This window comes from Coturnix japonica, chromosome 10 (assembly GCF_001577835.2).
Source record: "Coturnix japonica isolate 7356 chromosome 10, Coturnix japonica 2.1, whole genome shotgun sequence".
NCBI classification, from domain to species: Eukaryota; Metazoa; Chordata; class Aves; order Galliformes; family Phasianidae; genus Coturnix; species Coturnix japonica.
The window spans coordinates 7298036-7321299 of record NC_029525.1 but is presented as its reverse complement, the minus strand read 5'-3'; the positions used below and the strand labels follow the sequence as shown (position 1 = coordinate 7321299).

General features: G+C 35.7%; 1 protein-coding gene across 1 annotated transcript in view; it reads right to left on the bottom strand.

The window, feature by feature from the left end:
- Nucleotides 1–359: 359 nt before the first annotated feature.
- WDR72 (WD repeat domain 72) overlaps nucleotides 360–23264 on the bottom strand; it is a 96127-nt gene continuing 73222 nt past the window's right edge. The window contains exons 19-20 of the mRNA XM_015873028.2: nucleotides 7353–7451; nucleotides 360–2011 (exon numbers count right to left, since the gene is read on the bottom strand). Coding sequence (XP_015728514.1) covers nucleotides 1956–2011; nucleotides 7353–7451 — 155 coding nt within the window. The 3' untranslated portion in view covers nucleotides 360–1955. The remainder of the gene's footprint in view (nucleotides 2012–7352; nucleotides 7452–23264) is intronic.

Sequence of the window (23264 nt, the reverse complement as noted above, 5' to 3'; positions counted from 1 at the left end):
GAATACCTTGCAGAAATTGTTTTAGGAGACTTGCTACCCTTGTTTTAAGAACATAGCTGGTGCAAGTCAGTAGATACTGATGCAAAGCAGTAATGTTTGCAGTGAAGGGAAATGTATGTTTCAGTGCCAGTGGAAGATTACTGCAGCAAAATAGAGATGACTGTTGATGAGGGTGTGTGGCAAAGAAGACAGCAAGGTTCAAACATTATAGTACATTTGGTTTACTGTCTGCAAATTTCTTGCAGTAAGTTCCCGTTATTGTACTTGTAACTTTATTTTCACCTTCTTGATATTTTAATCTTTGATTTTACCACAAAGTTGAAGAACAGGGTATACATCAGCTGCAGGCATGTGCTGCTCTTGGCTGCATAGACCTTGTGTTATGCAAGTATAAACACGTAAGTGAAATTACTATAGACATCCATCATGATAAATGAAAGAAGGAAGCCATACCACTCCACATCTAGATTGTTTAAGTCACCGTAATTCAAATATAAGCCTGTATAAATGAAAGGTATGGTTTATATATGAAAATGACTCCTAAGAATAAGGAAAGCTTATGGTGTGATTTTTGGGTGGTTCTGCATGGATCCAGGAATTGGATTCAATGACCCCTATGAGTCCCTTCCATCTCGGGATATTCCATGATTCTATGAAAGCTCCTCCTGAAATATACAAAATTTGTAAAACACATTGGCTTTACTATAAAAGATGTCATTTTATGCATGGTATTTATAATTCCAGAAAAACAAAATTAAATATCATTATCTGCCCTGGGCTTCAGCCTATTTTAATGGCACATTTTCAGTAGAATGACAATTCAAATTCTACTTCTTATGATGTTGCAGCCAAATTCAAGCCAGGTTTGGTCACACCTATGGCCATGACATTCCCACAGAAAGAAGAGAGGGATTAATTGCCAGAGAATTCTTTCACGCTAAAGAAATCCCCAATTTACTAGATAAAGCAGATTATGGCTAACATAACAGGAAGCATAATATCAGGCAGTGATTTCCACCATTGTACAAATCCAGATGACATCATCTACAAGCCTCTTTGACTCCATTAGCCCTCCTACTATTGGTAACACAGAAAGCAAATGTGCTGCTCAGAGTGGCAGACCAGCAGAAATCCCTCAGAACTTTATGTGATATATGAGTCTAATGAACTGCTAATATTTTTCCAAACACAGTATTTTTTTTTTATAAGGACAGAGATGTGTATCTTCTTTTCCCCATGAGCACAAACTGCAATTCAACAAAGTGTATCACTTCAGTAGAGAATTCAGATGGGCTTCTCCATCTTCATATCGGAGCACCTATCTTCAGATTACACTGCTGGCAGTATTTATAAAAGGAAAATGCACATGCTAGACACAACCAGACTTAAAATCAATTTCCCATGCAGATCTGTGAACACAAAGTTGTTTATATTTTATTGTTTCCAAATATTCCAGTGCTTTTTTCCTTTAAATAAAATAAAATAAAAAAACCCTCTATTTTTTCAAATAAGCCAAATGCTATTCATTTTGCTTAGTGCTGAAATGCTATTGGCAATGAAAATGAGAAGAAAGGAGAGAAAAAAATAAGTTTGATTATTTAAATTAGTTGCACTCAAAAGAATATTCAAACTGAGGCAAGATTTTCACAGTCAATCAATGTCAGGAATCACTACTGCAGCTAGTGAAAAACATCTAAAATAAGGACTTGATATTTTCTATGTTAGAAATATCAAATTAAATTGAATAACTGTAAATCTATTAGTGAGAGAAGTGTGAATGAATTCAGTAAATCAGCAAAGAACAGCTGACATTATGGAAGATATTTCTTCTGAAAATGAAGTGTTAAAGGTATAAAATAATAACCACAATAAGCCATCCCATGTCCATTCCACCTTTATCTTATGTCTTTGCTGATCTTGTGCATTGTCGCATTCTTCCAGCTAAGTGGGATCTTCTAACACACCTTACAGGAGCACACCTTAGATATCCAGGGATGTGACTTCATATCATCTGGAAAAGATAGAAAAGTATTTTGTTCAAAAAACAAAAAAGTTATTTGAAATTCTTTCTTGTAGATTTAGAATCTATATTTCTGTCATGAAATTAAGACTTTCAGCACCAACACAGTACTGTTAAAAAATAGAATAAAATCACAAATCTACATCCAGGAAGTTTCTATTCTATTCACATCAGAACTGCAATATTACATGAGGCAATATGGAATCCAAAATAGCTTAAGAGAATGCATAGCCTTCCTCAGAGTTTTTCTACAAAACAGTCCTCTTGTCTTCATCTTTTTGTTTTTAATGAAATGATTTCCAGAAGATAAGAAAAACATAATTTCAGTTTAAAGCTAATAGGTTATTTGCATTTCCTATGGAAAAAGCATGTTGAAATTTTATATATATATATATATTTTTTTTTTTTTTCAAGAGAAACAATCCAATATTAGCTGTAAACAGTAGTAGTACGAAGCTTTATTAATAAGGCATTAATAGCTAAATTTGTAAGCAGTAACCACAGTCATCAGGCTTTAGCTTCATTACTTTTTCCCAATTAATGCATATATATTATATATATTTACAATCTGAATTTAAAGTATTACTTAAATTAAAAACACTGCTTCTGTAGATTCAGCACTCCTTATGAGTACATGAAGCACTCTGTTCTTTCCCAGTCTAATGGCTGTCTTCTCAGTTTGTCGTATTGTCTGTCATTTCTCTGCCTATCTATATCTTAGACATAAAGAGAGACTCATTTTCCTGTTGTCAACTATGTAATCTTTTGGTTTTACAGTTTCATTTACAAGGTAAAACCAAACCAAACCAAACAATGACTCAATACTAGCAACTCCGAATGATGATGGGACCCGGCAACACATCGAATGCAGTGAAATTCTTATGGGCCTAATTTCTGGAATTACTCCTTAGACCCTAATATTTTATACTCAGCTGATGAGTATCTCTTCTTGTTATATCTCCACACTGTCAGTTCTATTTCCTTCAGTTCCGTCTCTAACAGATTGTACTTTGGGAGTAGTCAAAGATCTCTCCCATCTTTGTGCCAAGGTCTACCTAGGACATGCAACTATGACAGACTATGAAAATTGTTTGTATTTTTACTGTTATCTGTCATATAATCAGAATCACATTCTGTCTTGAGAGAAGAAGGAAAAAAATAATATCTATGATGCTTTTGCAGTGAAGATATCACATGGAGCAGTCATGAGCTGCAGAGGGGACCAGCTGACTCAGCCACACTTCCTGGCTACCGAATGCTATTCTTATCGTTTACAAGGTTCTCATCGAAAAGATAAAAAAATTTTGAATTCCAATCTACATCTTTCAACTGTCATTTTGTTTTGCTTCATCTGTTCAAGCTCAATTTTTCTGCACTACCAAAGAAATAACAACGTACTGCTTGATATACTGCAATATCTCTGTTGGGGGAAACAAGAGTGAAGGGGCATCTGTGCCTACATTGTTCCTCCTGACTTCCACTCAGATCTATTCTTTTAATCTCATGAGAGCTATGTTTGCAGAAGCCTCTTTACTGGGACTGCAGCACATATGGAGACTAAAACATCTGCAGTTGTGTAAACTCCTGCTGTGTTCCTCTCAGACTCAAACTGAAAAAATTCGGAGCCCTTAAAACTTAAACAACACCCTATGAACAGGATTATTTGCCCTCTAGGGTTGTGAATTTTCCACCATTGTTTACACAAAAATATTTGGGTGAATAGCTCAGACCTAGAACTCAGATATCTAAATTTGATCCATTTCAGCTTCCTTCTCGGTTTCTGTAACTGTGGAAAATTTGACTGCTGAAATGGAAAACAATACTCTGATTATTTATTTCTACTGAGGAACCATTCTAAGGTGCAATGAAATCTTTAAAGTAGTTTGGTGTGATTAAAAGTTAAGTTCTACAAAAATCTGTTGCAATTCCTATTTGATTATTATCTTCAAGGCCAGAGCAGAGTTTGAAAAGCCCAGGCTTTGCATATCAAACAGAAGTAGTCCTCAGCATGTAGGGAAAATGGCAGTGATAAACCTACTATTAGGCATCTGAGGGAGAAGCCCAGTATCTCCTCTGTGTGAGGGCTAAAATAGATGTGAGCCACTATCACAGATAATGGCAGCTTGTAGGCACATGAAGGGAGAAACTAAAATCTATTTCACTTAGACAAGAAACTGCAGTCTGACATTTACCTGCGTCCATCACACATGAAAAGTGTTTGCTGTGAATTATCTGAGAGAAAAGTGCAGGTTGAGGGGTTTCATTTCCTACCTAAGTGTAGCTTGGATCACACACTGAATACAAGAAATCACAGGTAAATCTCAGATTGGGGTCTTGGTTAGTCAGATGGATTCCTGCCATCTGAGCATAGGCCTTTTTTCCATGACTGCTGGAGGCCAACCTCTGGAGCAGTAAGAACATGTATGGGCACATAAAGAGTGTGAAAGTAAAATAAGCAGGGTTACTCTTTATGTGATTTTAGAAAATTTAGATCACTTTGAAAATGACTTTCACTCTTATGTCAAGGTTAGAGGCTGTACTTTTCACCGGCAGGAAGCACAGTAAACAGATATGTCTACTAATGGCTGTGTACCTCCAGCCTTACTGATGCTGGTAGAAGAGGCAAAAAGGAACCCTTTCCAGAAATAGCTGGAGTTCCTTTCTGGTATGTTGTTATACTTTCATCTTTTCCTCATCGGAAGATATAATAAAGTGAAGATATTTCTTAACATCAGTTTTGGACATATAATGTATTCTAAGTGATATGCAATAGATTCTGCAAAACAAACATACTCACAACTCTTCAGTTTAAGCTTATAAATGACCATCAGTTGTCCTGACTTTGAATATGAGAGAGCTCAATTCACCAAATCAAATTCTGGCCTTCCAGGCACTCTTAAATTCCAAGATCCATTTCAAAGTCAAAACACCTGAGAAACACTAGAGAAAACCTTACCCAACTGAATACCCACATTACCCATATTATTGTTTCAGTGTTTGCTACTAAAAGTAAGTAGTAAGTTTTAAGTGAATGTAGTCCGTTATCAAATCTCTCCTTTCAAACAAGCACTTCGGTCAGAAGTGTCTTAATTTCTTATCACAGAATTTCATCCACACAAGGAGCAATAAATAATTCATGTTCCTGGCTCTTTGTTGTGTGTCCCTGAACTGCACAGAGCTGGAAGGCTGACAGCTGTGTCAGGACAAGCACCAAAGATCTGACATGACAAGTGACTAACAAGTTTCTTTCAGTCTATAGCGAAAGAAGACAATGGCATAAAGTGCAAAAACGAAATCCTGAAACAAAATGAAACTGTTTCTTTCTCTTTACCTAAGTGTTTGCTATGAGCTTATTTCCGACCCATAACCTCTGGTCATTTTATAGTACTGCCCAACCCCCTTTACTCCTCACATTCGCCTGGCCATTTACGCCTGTCCACGGATCAATATGAGCAATTCTTGGAGAAATACGATGTCTCCATGACAACCAAGCCACAAATTCTCAGTGGAAAGCAGTGAGACCAGTAGTGAAATCTCCTGAGGTTTTCAGACCTATAAGACAAGATGTCTTAAAATGCAGGAATGGTCAGAAACAAAAGCCAGAGTAATTCATTGTTTATTACCAGTTTAATGATGTCAGATGGACCGCACGGAACTCAGTTTTTAAGTTTAGATGCTTTATCAACATGTATTTTTGCTAGCCAACATTCACTTCCTGACAGCTTTTTATCCTTTCCATTACTTCACATAGACATGCAGAGTGTAGAACTGGTATTCAAGTTTCCATCCAAATGTGTGCACTTTGCCACTCAGAATAATTTAAAGCAAGGTTCAAATTAATGTTATCTTTAATGTACATTAATTCTCACCTCAACACTTTCACATCACTTTGCTTAAATTCTTTTTCACCTTAGAACAGGTCAGATCTTGGACAACACACGCTTTCACACAGAATCATTGTAGAAGGGACTACAGATGGTTTCTGAAGGATGTACCATGCACCACAAACAGTTCGAGGTGGTCATGACCAAGAAATTACACTGGTCTCCTTCCCAAGTAGATTACATATTTATTTCTAAATCTCATACTGCCTTCTGCTGTACAGCAGTGAATTCAAGCCAGCGTGGCTTTAAAATGAATACAGACTTACAATTCATTGGTTTCAATTATTCTAACGTATGCTTGTGTTCATTTCTGTGGAAAAGATGAAAAAGGAATGTGGTTCAAATCAGGTATATGACGGCAGTTGAACTCCCAAGGAATCTTGGAGGAGTGGAGTGTGCTGAAATATAATCCCCTAGACAGGGGTCCTTTCTGGGTTCTGAGATGACTTAGGGGACCTGACATGGATTTCAGACTGCACCCTTTGACTGAAAATTAAATCTCAGCAGTGTTCCTTGGGGAAGGATCAGGGGACTGTTGGCAGCTGCCCCCTGTCAGCACAGGCTGCAAGATTTGGAAATCTCTTAACTAAGCTGACAGGCCACAGAGACGATGAATCAAAAATATGATACACGGATCAGCACACAAAGATGCAAGAGGGTACACAGAAACCAGATAAAGCAGGGAAGGAAAATACCGAGTGAAGAAAGATGTTTAACTCTTTCATTAATGAGTACTATGTGCAGGTTTCATATATGGTGTATGTGGGTCAAACTCATAGACTGTTAGATTTTAATATTTAGTTGCACAGAATGTTTTTTATCAGCTGTGACTGGATGTACTTCATACTTGTTTCCTCTTGGGATTCATTTAATGAATTTCTTAGATATTCCATAACTAGGAAGATAATGATACTACATGAAGATAAATCTTCTGGTCACCAAAAATAATGCACTTTATGGATGTTCTTGTATTTAACTGAATCAATGTTAAGAGTCATTAAAATGAAATAATGATTGTGAACTGATTTAGAGAAAAGAATCAAGATATTTAATGCTACTAATTTGCTTTGCTCCAGAGATACAGTACTTGAATGTCCACTGTATGTTTAACTGCAGTATATACAGTGCTTCTAATTTTTCATAACCTCATTCTATCTTCAAAGGGTCAGACATTGCACATATATTAATTAAGAAGTGTAGTCCAAAACTAATTATAATGAACTAGTTGTGTCAGCTTTCTTTTTGGTCATAAAGACCTTATCCTTTCTAAGACCTGAATTCTTGATGAAAGTGGAAAGGATAACACTGTGACCCCTAGAGGTGACCGTTAATTTGACACTGCAGCTGCTAAAAAGGAAACGGCATTACAATGTGCCTTTTTTACCCAACCAAAAGCTATGTCAGATTTATCACTTGATACTTAGTAACTGTCTTTAAACGGTTCTCACCTGGACTCTCAGACTCTTCTAAGACATATCTGTCAGGCGCATCCTCCACATCCTGGAAGTTGGCGGGGTTTGAGTTCTTGTCATGCTTCAGTACACTAACTGGAGCAATAAAGAATAAGAACAGGGGAAGGAGAGATGTAATTTATATTCAGAAACAAAGACTTCCTGATATTCTGCAGGTATTTCAATGTTGAAGATGTATTTTATAAACACAAGTGATAACTGAAATAAAACCCAAACTCAAAATACTTATATTCAGCCATAACACTGTTGAAAAGTATATAGACAAGAATTCATTTGGGGACAAGTTTGAGGCACTGGCTTGATCCTAAAATACGAACATTATTTCATAACCATAAAAAGTGCTATTCTGTTTCATGAAAGAATCTAGCATACAACATCAAAGGCTAGTTAGCTGGCTTAGTAATGGGCAGAGACATACAGTAGGAAGAAAAAAACATGTTAAGATGAAAATATGTTGAATATAACAAGCTAGAATGCACAATAAAATCAGTTGCTACTCAACATGCAGTAGAATACAGGTGGAACTGCAGTTTAGAGATGGTCAAATTTGATATTTTTTTTTTTAATTAATTGCTAAAAGTATTTTCATTTTTGAGTAGGGAAATATTATCATGGAAGTAATTATTTATCAGTATACAACTTCTTAGATTTCTCGGCTTTCAAATAAATTCCACACAGCTTGTCCTGAAAAGTTTAGGGGTATTTCTTTTGACAGTGTTCATTTCTTTCCCTTCTGCTCTTTCTGCTCTTATGAACCCAAAGCAGCATTACAGAAAAGCAGACTAAGAACAAAATCTCAAATATTCAGTCCCCTTAAAACTCTCAGTTGAGCTCATTTCTTAAGGAAACAGTGGTGACCAGTATTAATAAAGACTTTTTTTTTTTTTTATTAGTATCTGTAAAAGTATGCAAAGTCCTAGACTTTTGCACATCCCACTTTGTTATTTTGTACATTCCTTTGGTTTGCAGCTATTGATCCCAGGTCATCAAAACTTCCCATCATACTCAACTCCTACATTTACCCAGAATCCATTTGAATCAATCATCCCACAGCTGTGGAGGTAGATCCTTGAAAATGCAACATTAAAACATAATTATAAAATCTGTGATAGAAACACTGTACATCTCATATAGGGAAGGAAAAAAAAAAAAAAAAAAAAAAGCAAATTAAAAACTAAACAGTAGATTTTGCTAAGATTATCTGCCAGAGATGGTAACTAAGCACACAGACTGCCCAGAAATAGCAGGAATATGGGTTACATTTCTAACCTTACAACTTTGTCAGTGGACTTGCATCAGTGGTCGACCTCTCCACATAAGGAGGAATTTTAGTTCATAACTCTGTCGTGAAAGTGTTGACAAAATAACCTGCATGAGGAACACTGACACTGAAGAATAACTTACAAGAAATAAAATATGTTATTTTTCATGAAAATGCTATGACACATGCAGGAAAAAAATGTCTCCAAAGATCTTTGTGTTTTCCTCTGATTTTTACAACATCTAAATAAGTTTCAGCTAGACTGTCTGAAGGTGAGGATTCCCATTTCAAAACAAAAACCAACCAAACAAAAAACCTGGAAATCTCAAGTGTGCATAGAGATTTGGTTTGTACCAAATTTATTACAACACTTTCTAAAACAGTTCATCCTATCAAGTACTCAGCTCTATTGCGCTGAATGATAGATTGAGCCATTACAGCAGCATGAATGTATAAGTCAGAAGACTCTTGAAGTAGAACAATAGGAAAAATTCCAACAGAGAATTCTGAGAGAGAAAACAGAGCATAAAACAGCACCTCTAGAGAGAAGGAAAAGTCACAAGAGATGTCCTCTCTAAAAAAAAAAAAAAATAACATTGACCAAAAATTCAGAATTAGCCTTTTGAAATGGAAAACTCCCAACTTTAGGATGAGCTGTGAATAATATTTGAATTCAGTAGATGACTGAGTTTTTCCTGGGTCTAGTTGTAAGAAGCTACATAATATGAGTTTAGCTAAGGTCAGCTGATTCCAGTCAAAGAACAACAACAACAAAAAAGGTGCTTAATTTAATATGTAATGCGGTGCTGAAGCAAAATATTCACCTCTGAAGCAGATTTTTGACAGGAACGAGCCATACAGCAAATAAACTTCATGGTACCCTGGTTTATGAAGTTATGTAAGTGAGTATGAAAGGGACCTAGGCAGATGCCTTCAGGTCTTTTTGGTTTTTTTTTAACATCAAGTTACATGCTCAATTTGAAGAGGAAGGTACCATAAAAACATAATAAAAGACAGAAGAACAAAGTAAATTGAGTTAAAAAATGAAAAGAACAGAACAGTCTGGCCCAAATAAAGTATGAAAAAAAAGGGCGTTATATAACTCTTGAAAAAAAAAATTGTAAAAATTACATTTAAATAGACACCTACTTTACTGAATTTTATGTTCAAATGTCAATAGGGGAAATATAGCTCTGAATTTCTCATAGCTCTGAATTTCTCATACCCAAGACATCAGTGGAATTTCAGAACTAATGGAATCATAAAAAGTATAGTCTTTACTCATTCTGAGCACACCCTGTCCTATACTGGATTTAAATGAATCTTAACATTACTTCTGATTCCATTTGAAAGATAATTTGTGAAGCCAAAGTGTTGTAAATGTCTAGAGTGTAAATAAGCCCCAAATCTGCAAATCAGAGAAAAAAGATAGGAAATAGCCATTTCTGAAAAAATGACCCCAATTATGTTCTAGTACTTTTCAGTGAGAAGTAATTTGATACTTAAAATAGTGTACAGGATAAGGGAAAAGAATAAATTTCACAGAGGCAAATGACTTCAAACAACATATTAACATGAGGTACATCTTCCTTGTACAGAATCAGTATTGAGAACTGCAGTAATTTTTTCATGATACATATTAATAAGAGTTGTTTACTGAACTTGACCATCTTATATTCTAGCATTAAAAAGAAAAATACAGGCAAAATAGGTGTAAAATTTAGAATTGCAAATGATTGCTATCACAGTATTCAATGAAACTTTTATATAAACAGCTTCCAAATATTTCAAATGCAAAAAAAGAAAACCAAACAAATTATTTCCATAAAAAGATAACAGACTCATCTGTGATAAGCCTACGAAAGAATGGCCTTTGTGTGAGAGTGCTGCAAAATGATAAGCAATTCTTTGTGATTTTGTACTAATCATGGCAACAGCTGATCACTGTCTTATTTCTACACGTTCTGCTTGAAGTCCAAAGAGCCTTGTTTCACTCAGGAATGAGCCATCACTTGCCAGACTCTAAGTAACCTGTTCTTTACACCAGTTTGCAAGGGCAGACATATTGGAGAAAGCTTGCAGAACAGAAGTGAATCAACGAATTAATATTTTTTTAATAAGATGCTTTGTTAATTCATGAGAGGGATTAATAATTTGAGGACAGTGTGCCTGCAGAGAAAGCAATGATGCATTTGTCACTCAGTATGTGACATTTCAAAACAAGCTGATAGGGCAACAAAAATTATTTTTCAATCAAAAATAGTAGATAAGATTGGCTACAGGACATAAATGTATTAAGTGCTCATTTCAAAATGTAAAATAACCTGAATCTAAATAAAATTGCAGTTAATATACTGATATTTCTGCTCCACAAACTTTTCCACTCTTCCCTTAAATGGCTAAAATTTTCACACCCAACATCCTGACTTTCTTTAACATGGGAGGCTCTATGTTGTACACACTGGGGATATCTCCTTTTGTTTGTCTGGACAAGTCCCTGTTAGCTTAGTGTCAACCCTCCCCCGGCTCTGGCATGAGAAAAGGTGCACAAGTCCTGTGCATCTCCATGACATCTGTGATTAACAGTCCTTTGTTGCATCCTCATTCAATACCTATGGTTTTTTCCATGTATTTTGATGCTAGCCTAAAAGGAAATAATTATTTCACTAATACAAAAAATGCAAAAGGTATTCATGAAATAGCAGGTGAAATAGTAGCAGTACTTGCTCCAATCATCTAGAAGCAAGGAAAGAAGGGAACAAACCAGCTCCAGACTGTATGGAGCACCCTCCCTTACACTGGGATGAGAGCAGTGCAACGGAGCAGTGTACCAGCAGGCAGGAGCCAGCCTGGGGCTGTGCCCTTGGTGTTACCAATGCTGAATAGAGCACAGGGATGACCTCAGGTTTTGCAGGTGATACTCTTGTTCATAGAGCCTGCTATGGGGTTTGCCTTCGTTGCCACAGTGTGAACACTATTGAATAATTCTCATTTGGCATCCAGATTGTTTTCTGAAAAACTCTTGCCTTGCTGTTACCTCCCATCCTGACTGTATGCAAACCAACCTAAAGTCCACCTAGAAACCTAGCTTTCCAAATTGAATTCATTTCTGTTTGTTTTTTTCTTCCCCAAAACATTACTCAGGCCATATAAACACTAATTTACTGCAGGGTCTAAGAACATCAGTTGCTGGTCCTTTCATAGTCTTTAGTCTTACTAAAAATAAGCAAACAAGAAATAAAGAAAATATTCTACTGATGAATTTAGTCAGCACCTAATTTCTCATGGCATGTCCTTTTCTGACATTTGAATGCCACACTAAGTTTCCATTAAATTTTAATTTTAAAAATAGAGATTAAGACAGTAACCCTGAAAAATGTGAAATTCTACAGCGAATGTAGCATCACAGGGAAGTTGGAAAGGAGTTTTTGAAATAATTCAGCATGGAGCAAGTCACACTGGAAGCTGAAGTAATATAAATTCTTGCATTAAATGCAGTAATAGGTCCTAATACTGACATGTGTGACATGCACAGCTCATTCTGTAGAAATAGGAACCACACACCCAGAGGAGCAGGAGCCAACTGCTGCACTGTGGGAAGCTGTGTGCAAATGAAGTTCATTCCACTCCCTTTGTGAATCACAACCAAACAATTTATCTCCTTGTAAAAGTCTAAATCTGTTTTAAGATTTTTCTAGATTTTAAATTAACGAACAAACAAACCCCACTATAAACTCCATTTTCCATCCCTCTCTATAACCATGAGGACAGAATTACTCCAGACAGGAAAATGAAAATTTTCAGTGATTTTTTTCCCAATATACCTTGCAGTTTTATTCACCCGGAGGGACTTCCCTACTTCTCTCAACTAAAATACGGCAGTGTGTAACAAATTACATTCTCAAAGGACATCCCATTTTTGTTTCATTAGTGCAATGAAACATTCATTCAATTTTAAAGCAGTTGTCTCAATCTTAGTTATGATTTATACCAGAATGTGTCCATGTATTCTGTGTACTGTGTATAATAAAATACCCAACTTGTTAAATTTGTCTCAATGGGTTCTGCTACAAGCAAATTATTTCCCATAAAATCCCACACAGTGTTTATTGCAAAGCTCAGAGCATATGCTTCAGTAAAACTTAGGAGGATTATGAAAAGGAAAATGTAACCTCAAACCATCTTTAATTCTTCTATCACTATATACTGCTTTTTCTTCTTCATATCTCCTCTCTAGCCACAAAGCCCACATTTCTTTTTAACAAAACGTGACGTAGGATTGAATAGTTTAATCAGTCAATGAGCATTATTAGCATCTTTCTCTCTCTCTTTTTTTTTTTTTTTTTTTATTAAATACATTTTTCTTACAGGAATTAGGAAAGAGGGCCCAACTGCAGATCTGGTACTTACTAAGTAAACATCATCTCCTATCCTGTCTGTCCTTCTAAAAAATATAAAGCACATTAGAACAATACTATTGGATAGTCCATACTGTAGATATTACTGCCTGCCAGTAGATTAATGCCTTCTCCAAAAACAAGAAACAAAAAGGGAAATCCATACTTCACATTTTTAAAATTACATTATTGCTAGTTTTTTCATGAAAGATCTTTCTGATATTCAAGTGCAGAATGCTTTTAATTACTCCATTTATACACAAGAATTCTAGTTGTGAATTTCTTCAATTTTCTTTCAAAAAACAAATTAAAACAATAGTGTGCAGCACTCTGTGACACTCACATATCCCTGTGCATAATGTGCATCTTACCACTTACATACTCTTCCTGTCTCTTGATCAAAGCTTTCCAAAAGGCTTAATCCACAGGGAAAAAAATATACAGAGAATCTTTATTAACCTCTTCTGGCCAGATTATTGTTATTATTTTGCATTATGGCCTTGAAGATGCATTACTGATAGGGAGGTAAAGCCAACTCAGCACAGCATGAAGCTGCTGAATGGCTGCTGTATGAAAGTGGAAGTACTTATTTCCAGGACATTTCTGTGATGCTCCCTACTGTTAAAATGTTATCTGACTTTAAAAGATTTTCAATTCAATTGTAAGCAATAAGTAAACTCAAGCAGTACAGTACTGTATACTGAAGAGTTTCACAAACTGGTCAAACAGGCATTATTCCAAGAAACTAATGTTGTATAGGACTGCTTCCTGGTGGCTGAGACCTCTGATTGGCAAAAGACAGCGGACTTTTCAGTCAGCAAGCTAGTTACCCATGGATGTGGCTTGAGGCTGACACACAGATTGACTGGTTCACACTAATTTACTTCACACAGATTCCATTTATCTCCTAGAAGATCCCCTGGCAGCAGCTTATAATGGCATATCCTAGGATGCCTGCCTGCATGAGTTTTTAAAGCGGCAGAGCTTGATGAATCTAAGTCCAGAAAACAGTTCACAGATTGAGGACTAGGTGCAATCAAAAAACATCAAGTAGCACAGCTGGGACTTGCTAGCTTGCTTGACTGGTTTGAGCAGCTGAGCATTAACTACGCTTGCTTTCCTGCTGGCAGCCCTGTGTCACTAGGACAAATAGGAGCACTACCTGACAAAGAAAAGGGAAAAAGAGAAAGAAAGGAAAAAAAAAAAAAAAGAAAAGAAAAAAAAAAAGGAAATGAAAAAGAAAAAAAGAAAAGAAAAAAAAAGAAAGAAAAAAAAGAAAAAAGAAAACAGTATAAAGCAAAAAAAAAATCAAAAGGAAGAGAAAATGGAAGAGGATTATGGCATTACACAGAACACTATTAACAGATGCAGGGAAAACTCATTAGAACATTTAATCTTTAAGCAACTCGAGGATTATCAAACTAAATAACACTCTAGTTAGCAAGTTTGGAGGCTGGGAATCTGTAACATTTCTTTTGGTTATGCTAAAAGTTATTAAGGAAAAAAAGACCTGAATAAATCTAAAGCTGTTGCCATTTATTTCCTATTGAAAATAAAATTATATTAAATCTGGTAACACATGCATTGTGAATAACAGTTACCAGTATACTGTGTTTCACAATGTAAGAAAGTGAGATATGGGTTGATGTAATTCCTCACCTCCATAGAGAACAACAGACCTCAATAGGGGCAGGCTTATATTTTGTCTGAAAACACAAGCTTACACCATAGCTCTCCAAATTCAGATAGACAGAGAGTATTTTTTTAAGTCCCTGTCAGAAAGGAAGCAAAATTAATATTATTGGACAGTAACATTTCACAGCAAATGTACTGTGAGACATACAAAGCACATTTAGTACTTAGGAGGTTAAAGACTCAGCTGTAGTGCTAGTTGATGAAAAAGTAGGATTAAGGCTTTAGTATGAGTCTTGACATGATCATGTTGTCTGCCTGCTGTCTTAAGCTTTGAAAAACAGCTGGGATCATCTTCTTCTAAGCTCCAACTCAAAGATGTTTAAGCAGTTCCCAATCCAATTAAACAGAGGTAAATATAAGGAAGGGCCCTACTGAGCCCAATCATCTTATTTCTTTAATGAAAAACGGCATAATTGTAGGTTACACAACTCCTTAATCTCACTTTAAACCTAACAGACTGCAGCCTTATAGTGCACATGGCAGGCCCATTTAACCCAAGCATTCTGTATTGGTGCGCTTAATTTTGGGCATTATCCTTTATTATGTTACTTGTAATCCTAAAAGCCTATGATTGTGTCCAGATATTTGGCAAGGATTGTACCTGGATATACAGGGATTCCTCTTCTAAGAGTAATGGATTAATTGGATACTTCTGTATAAGTAGTAGTTGGTTTTGTAGTGAAATTGCTGCGCAATTTTTAATTTGTGAACACCGCTTGCTTTCTCTTCTGTCCTTTAAACAAGTTGACTTTTTGAACATTAGCAACAATGTGGTAGGAACCTATATTCTCACCATGGAGTAAACAGTGGACTGTTTACTAAAATCCTTGTCATAAAAATAGAAGGAAGATACAGAAATCTAATTTTTCAGCTGGAATTTCATGTTTAATTAAGAAGTAGCTATCTCACACATACAGCCCCATTATAATACTATTACCTAAGGACTTGGTGCATTAGGCTACTTATTTTCCATCCAGTCTAAAAAGTCTGAGGTATGCATATGTAGTCATGCAATGCTGTGTAGGAAATATTTGCCAAGGTGTGTATTTTTTCTGTGGTTAGAGTTAATACTATCAAAGCAAAAATCCACATACGTGATACTTCTGCCTTGTCCTACAAATACACAATGGAACATTCTCCAAGGATGTAAAAGCAAAATCTCATAAGAGACTACTTCAAATACAGGCTCCTCATGTCTGCAGAAGCAAGAAGAAAATGTAAATGAGCAGGAATGGACAGTTTGCAGTAGCTGTTACATTATGCATGATTCCTGACTGCACAGGATTTAATTAATGATTTTCAGTTACATGGTTAAGTTTTGTAGTGAACTGGCCTTCAGGGCAGCAAACTACAATCTGACCAATTTGTATTATTTTGTGCTTGTTCCCAAACATAAGCTGCTCCAATTAACTGTCCCTTTTCTTGTATTGTTGGAAACCTGTTTTTCATAAGTGGACAACGATTCTGGCCTCTGTTACAGAAGAATTAATTTAGAGTTATGCTAATGGAGTTACACTTGTGATGCAACTGAGAACAAAATCCGGACATCGCTGATCTGTAAATTAATTTTATTAATAAAGAATTTTCATCATCACTTTCAGTTACATGAAAACAGATCCTTTAACTTCAAGCTCTACAGAAATGAGAGGACAGGAAAGTAATGGTGAAATAGTGGGTAAAAGAAAACCTCTCTCTAATACTGCATCTTAACACCATCCACCTGTGTTTAACTTTATATTTCAACCATCAGCAAGAATATCTGGAAATGGAAATAAGGTCCTCGACCCTGCTTTGAGATGGGTAATAAATAGGTAAAAAAGACACTACGCACATTGGCAAGGAGAAAGGCACCTAAGAAGGTGACTTCCAGTATCTCTGTGGTTCAGAGGCTGTGTGAAACCACACGTGAAGAACTGAAAAGCACTGTTCAAAAAATGCAGATGATCTTTCTGTTGATACGTGAAATACAATACAAGACTATGCTCTTACTGTAGTTAAGCTTCACAGGGAGATGAAGAGCCAACAGGTTACATGAGTGTGAGCTTTTCCATGCTCTTCTGCTGTTGTTGATATTGTATGTTTTTTCAAAGTGTTCCGCCTCTCCAGTTTTTGAGCCCTTATTCTTCAGGAATGTGCTATTTTTCTAGGTTGTTTGTTGTTTTTTTTTTTCCTCTCTTTTTTTTCTTTTTCTTTTCATTCCTACTTACATTTGTGTGCTTGCTTTTAGTGAAACTTAATACTTTCATATTATTACTGTTGTAGAATCTGGGACTTTCAGAAAAGAAACACATACACTAGCTTAAGGCTGGCCATAAAATGGTGAAAGTGAAGCTATGTTACATTAATGGTAATTTCTTCTCTTATCATGTCAGCCAAGTCAGTGTTTAGAGTTTGATTTTTCGTTCATGCCTGGTAATTAATTTCGTGTTGATTCTGAAATGAAAGCTTTACCTTAAGGCCTATACAGTGAGAACTTCTCTCTCTTGAACTTAAAATGAACATTAAAAAAGCAGTTATCATAGAAAACGTTAAATCAGATTGGCTCCACTGTGGGCATCTGATCAGAAAAGAGATTATCTTTGTCTCTTAAGTAAAATAAATGTCATTTCATGCAACCCCTGATTTTCTGATTCTAAAAGTGGTAGTTTAGTTGCTGAAGTGATTTTCATTTCCTGTATTAACACCACAGGAGTCTGTATGTAAAACTCAGAGTATTGGAAATATATATAGGAATTCTGAAACCTAATTCTTCCATAGTGATGCTTTCTCATACATGTTCCTGTCTAAAAGGTAGTTCCTGTGTTTTGAAGGTAGGCATACACTGACTGTTTGGAAATGATCCAGCCATCAACAAGAAATTCCATGTGGAAATGCCCTACCTGTTCCAAATTGTAGTTCTGATACTGTTCTCTCATTTACTGGTTAATTTGTTTCTGCTCCTATATGGTTTCAGCCTATCTACACAGTCAGAGGTAAATCTATGGACAGTTACATGTATCCCTCTACATGTTGAAAGAGAAAAACAAACTTAGTGTTTCAGGAAACAAAATGCCTGTTCAGGAGAGCACTAAAGGTGCTCTCACACCTGCACACCAACTTGTAAGATGAATGAAGTGGAAAAGCCAAAAGGCTCCTGCACAAAACAAGGTAAAAATGTGCAGCAAGACCTTGACTGCAGTTTTCAAAGACAGTGCAATGACCGCAGCATTATGAACAGAGAACACATAGTTCTTATAAAGTGAATCACAAAGTGCTCACAATACACAGCGGTAGCACAGCTGTATACCCAATTTTAATGACTAGTTAAATGCAGGAGTCCACTGAGGGTCTTGGGCACTTCAGTCTTTGCACAGCCAAATTCACAGGCAAATGACAAATGCAACTGAGCTTCTATCTACAGATGTTGCCAAGGCCTGATGCTTTTTACAGAAGAGAAATGCCTTCCTCTGCCAATAGCTCCACTTTACATTTATACATTTTTAGACCCCGTCTCTCCCTTGTCTCTTCCAACCCCTTCCTTGTCAAAGCAGAGGCTGGAAACTGAAGGAAAAAACTTCAGTGAAGTTCAGGGAAAAACTGAAATGTCCTTGGTCTCTGCAGCAACCCCTAAAACATTGGTGCATTATTAACAATTTTCCCCCCTAAAAGCAAAACATAGCATTATGCCAGACCCTTCAAAAAAAATCAGCACAGCTGGAAACAGCACATAGATGTAGGATAAAGAAAATGTAAAGAAATTCTATCAATGTGAAGAGTTAAATTCAAATTTACACATTGGGTTCACAGCAGTATTACCATATTATATTATTATCAAACACTTTATCTCTGTTAATCTGACACTTTTAGTTCCAACTGCCACTTCAGGTTCCACTTCTAGGGAATCACTCAGTTATTCAGAGCTAAAGGCAAGTGAAAATGTGGTTTTTAGGAACCAGGAACTTGTTTTGTTTTAGTCCATGAAGAAAGCTATTGAGTGCAAATGAATAGGGGTTACTTTCCTCATCTTTTTTTCTTACAATGACATCCTCTAAAAAGCAGATGTTATTTTATGGCTTCACTGGGACTCTGAACACTATTGGATGTGTATTCACGTTATTTCCTTTACATTTCAGTATTTAAGAAGTCCAGCCTCACCTAATGCTGAACGTAAAGAAAATGGATAGACAGATCTTACTATTTTTGCTAGCTTACTTTTTGCTTGATCATTTTTTAATACTAATTCCTTCCTGTTCTAGCCAATCAGCAAACCTCTTTATACATAAATCATGTTCCTTAAAAAGTGATGCAACAGTATCTTATAGAAACACCAGTAATAGCTCATGTTAGCTATTCACAGAAACTAATAATGATTGGAAAGATTACTAATTATGTGTTTAAAATGAGTTTTGAATTGGGAATTATTCCACCATGGTAAGCAGTGCCCAGCTATCTAGCTAACCTAGAATGAAATATTCACACCAAAATTTCAACTAATTTACCTTCTGTCATCACTTTATGGGAAATAGATGTATAATACATAACACAGCTTGTGGAAGATCCAGAAAGACCACAGTGAGAGAACATATTTTTCTTTAAAATCAGAAATACACGTGAAAACTATGTTCATGACAAAGATTAGACAAGAAAAAAACCAAAGCAATATGTATTGTTCACCTGAAGATTTAAACAATATGTAATTATAGAAACAATGATGGATCCACATGAAGACATGAACATTTGTGAGCAGATAACTCTTTGCTGAAATATGAAGATAAAACCTTTCTCATTAACCTACTTTTATGTTTTCTATATATTTTTCTTTTCATTTAATCCTGTGAAATTTGTTCTTGACCTCTCTTGCAAATACACATCCTGCAAAGTAACTTTCACGGACATGCAACATTCATAATATGGATGGAAGAATGACAAATGCCTTTTTTCACTTTGTAAGGCACACCAGTGTACGTGCTAGGATGTTTCACAAGTGAAGGCATTTCTCAGACTCTGTGACATAGTGCGAATATTAATTGCACCGTGGATATACAGAGCTTGCACAATTAAAGCTGTAGTGGAACCCGGGGTTAGCTCACGTGTGATAGCACATGGTGACTTCTCTAAAAGATTCAGAAAGAAAACCAACAAACATTAATATAGCTTGTTTATAGTAGAAACATCTTACCTGTCTGGGAGCATGGTACATAGCTACGCAGCTAAAGCTAACAAAAATGGTGTACAGAAAAATACTTGCAAGATACAGACATTACTGATGAATGAGTAAAACACTGTACATCAAAATGTCCTGCACACAATCAAGTAATAACCTACAAAGTTAGCCTGCATTTCACTACTATACATTAGCTTTACTTAATTTTCAGTAAAAAAAAAACACATGAAAACAACAACAAAAACTCAAAGAAAACACTGTGCCATCAAGAGAGTTGTAAAAGATACAAGACTGCTTTTAAAGATAAATAATTTGATAAAAAGGACTACCATATCATGTTATAATTCTTCCCACAACAGCAAATCTCCTAGCTTCCCATTCTTACTAAAGTACCCCTTGTTCCAACCAGATGTAATGCATGCTTTTATTTCATATTATTATGCATTTATTTTTCTTTAATGCAAGAGAGCAGCTCATTATTTCATTATGAGCTGATTTATTCACTGATTTATGACAGAGCTGCACCTACAAAGACAATTGACTGCAAAATATTTATAAGACAAAAACTATTCACAACAGTGTAAGTCTCCTAGTGAATGCAGAAGTTCAGGTATTTTGCATATTCTTAACCCAGTGGCTGTTTAAAGTACTTCTCTTACCCTTATCCTCTAAACTTGTTTGGCCACATTTCAGGTATGTATAAATTCTGATACTTCAAGAATATGTAGTTTACAGCAATTTTTAACTAACTTTAGATTTACTACAGTATTATCAGAGAAAATGCATTTCGAACGAAAGCTGCATATTCACAATACACTGTCGAAGTATTATATATTACATTAATACTTCACTGTGCTTATGAACGTTAATATAGGTTATTTGTTTATTACTATGTCAAGGTTATTCATCATATGCAGTGTCAGAAAACACACGCTGACATCTCATATTGTCTGCTTCAAGGGCAAGAACCAATGTGACCTTTGACACCTTCTTTTAAAAAGGATGAAATCATTCCACAGGAATAATGCTATACTGCACCGCTCCCTTTAGGAATCAATCTGACATATATGGTTTCCAATATTCCATACTGTAGTATGGCTTGTTAAGCTAATTCTGGCTAATTTTCTCTTCCAAGTTTAGATATGTAAAACTTCAAATTATTTTTCTTATTTGGATATCATTTATTCTTCCTACCTATTCACCACAAAATGAACATTTTGAACAATTGGTACTTCATTAATTTCACTATAGACAATCTTAGTTCTACTTGAGAAGGGAAATTGTGCCAACCAGTGATTTCCTACATCTGCACTGCATCTGTAATCAAAAGATATTTTAAAAATATCTGGGGCTGTTACTGCTTTTCCTTTCAAAGTCCATTAAAACCTCCAGGAAATCCATCTTTGTTTCTATTAGTGTTTCTTTCTTTACGGTTCTTTTAGTACTCCTGTTGTCACTGGACAAACCTATGTGCAACCAAAATAGGAGGTACAATTTCTACTGAAGAATATAGTGAATAAGTATATTGAAATAAAGAACACTGGAAAGGAATCCAAAAGAATGGCAGTGATAAAAATGAGAGATTATCTGAGAGCAACAGAGCTCTGCCTTCAGCTGTTTCAGTAACACCATCGTGGAAAGTAGATGCACAATTTGAAGTACGAAATTAGACGCAAAGCTACATGTGTTATCCTAAGGTATAAATGTTGTCTCGAGGTGTATGTGTATCTGTACAGGTAACTATATGAACTTAATCAGTCTCAAAAGTGAGTACATTTTTGGAGAGAGAGGGATGAGATTCACATGGATTGATAATTATATTATCTGTGCATGATACTGATTTCACTATAAAATTCAAGCAAGGAGAATGCAGTATACTTTGACCTAGCTGATAAAAGGTCAGAAAGCAATTTTGAATAATAAATGAGACCTGCTGACCTCATGACCCGAGTCTGGCAGGGTCAGCAGCAGTCCTCTCACCAGATGCTGATGGCAGATATACAGACGCAGACAGCTCAACTAATGAGCTTCCTGCATAAGGGTTTCATATCCAGTGACATTTAAGTGCTATGCAGTATATAAAATAAACTTTCAAATAATCTGCACCATAAAAAATTAAAATGATATTTACAGAGAGGTGTAATATGACATTGTAATCCCTGCTACAGCAATTATTTTACTGCTTTACCTAGATTGCTTTTAACCACAAAGTATAATACCTTACTAACATTTCCTACAAAGTCTGTTCTCTTCATATTTTTTTGGTTCCCATTTAGTGGATGTACATAGAAGAGGCGTAAGTTTCATGGCACCTCACACAATATGGATCAGAAAAAATTAGTAATAAGATACATTCAGTTTTATTCCATTTTAATTTTTTATTCAGGGGGTAGAAGAGAAGCCGAGTGTGTAAGACCAACAATGATTTTCCCCAGAACACTTCATAAACTGTGATGACTCAGAAAGAGTTACAAAGTACATGGCTCATGAAGAAGAAAGAACACAATACTGGAATTAAATATCCATCATTAGTTTTCACCCTACAAAAGGCCTAGGGTCACTATCCCACTTGGGTCTGAGCTCCACAAATTGCTATCTCCTTACTCAGCTGTGCTCCAGCTGCTTGCATGAATTTGCAGTAATACTTCTATATCTTTGTGTTTGTCCTCCGTTAATTAGAAACTTCCTATCAAGCTTCTAAATAACATTCTTGAAGAGGTTTTGAGATCTGATTGCAAGGGAAAATAACTGCTTGGTTATCCTGATATCTAACTACTTGTCTGTGAACAAAATGCAGGAGTTGGAAATCTATAGGAGCTTACATCTTTTAAAGGTTACTGTAAGTACTTATCCAAAGAATGCTTCTTGGATACAGAAGTCTAGAAGCTACATTAAAATTCGACAGAAAAGTAACTGCGGTCTATTCAGTTATGTATTACTGTGCATAAGTGATGTTTAACTTACATAGTGGCAGGTATTTAAGAACTTAGAATCTTTCAACATTCAACAGAGATGGGAAAAACAAAAAACAAAAAACAACTACTGCCTCATTTAATAGAAGGAGAAATGGAGGCATTATGAAGTAATATTTTCCTCCAATCATTTTAAAGCTTCAACCTTCCAGTTTAGCTGAATGTCTACATGTTCTTGGCTTACCAGAAAGGGCAAAGAAGAGTGAGAAGCTGACTCATTTTTGTCAAAACATTCATAATTCCATATACTTCTGTGACTTTTAAAAATATTTATATTCTCCTTAAATCAACCAGTGTTAAAAGCAACATTTATATAGAAACCTGCTAAATTTTCTTCCCTCTCTTTAAGTCCTTCTCTGTTTTAGCCATATCTTTTCAGAGACAGTCAACAAAAAGGAAGGTGACCTCCCCAAAAGGCCA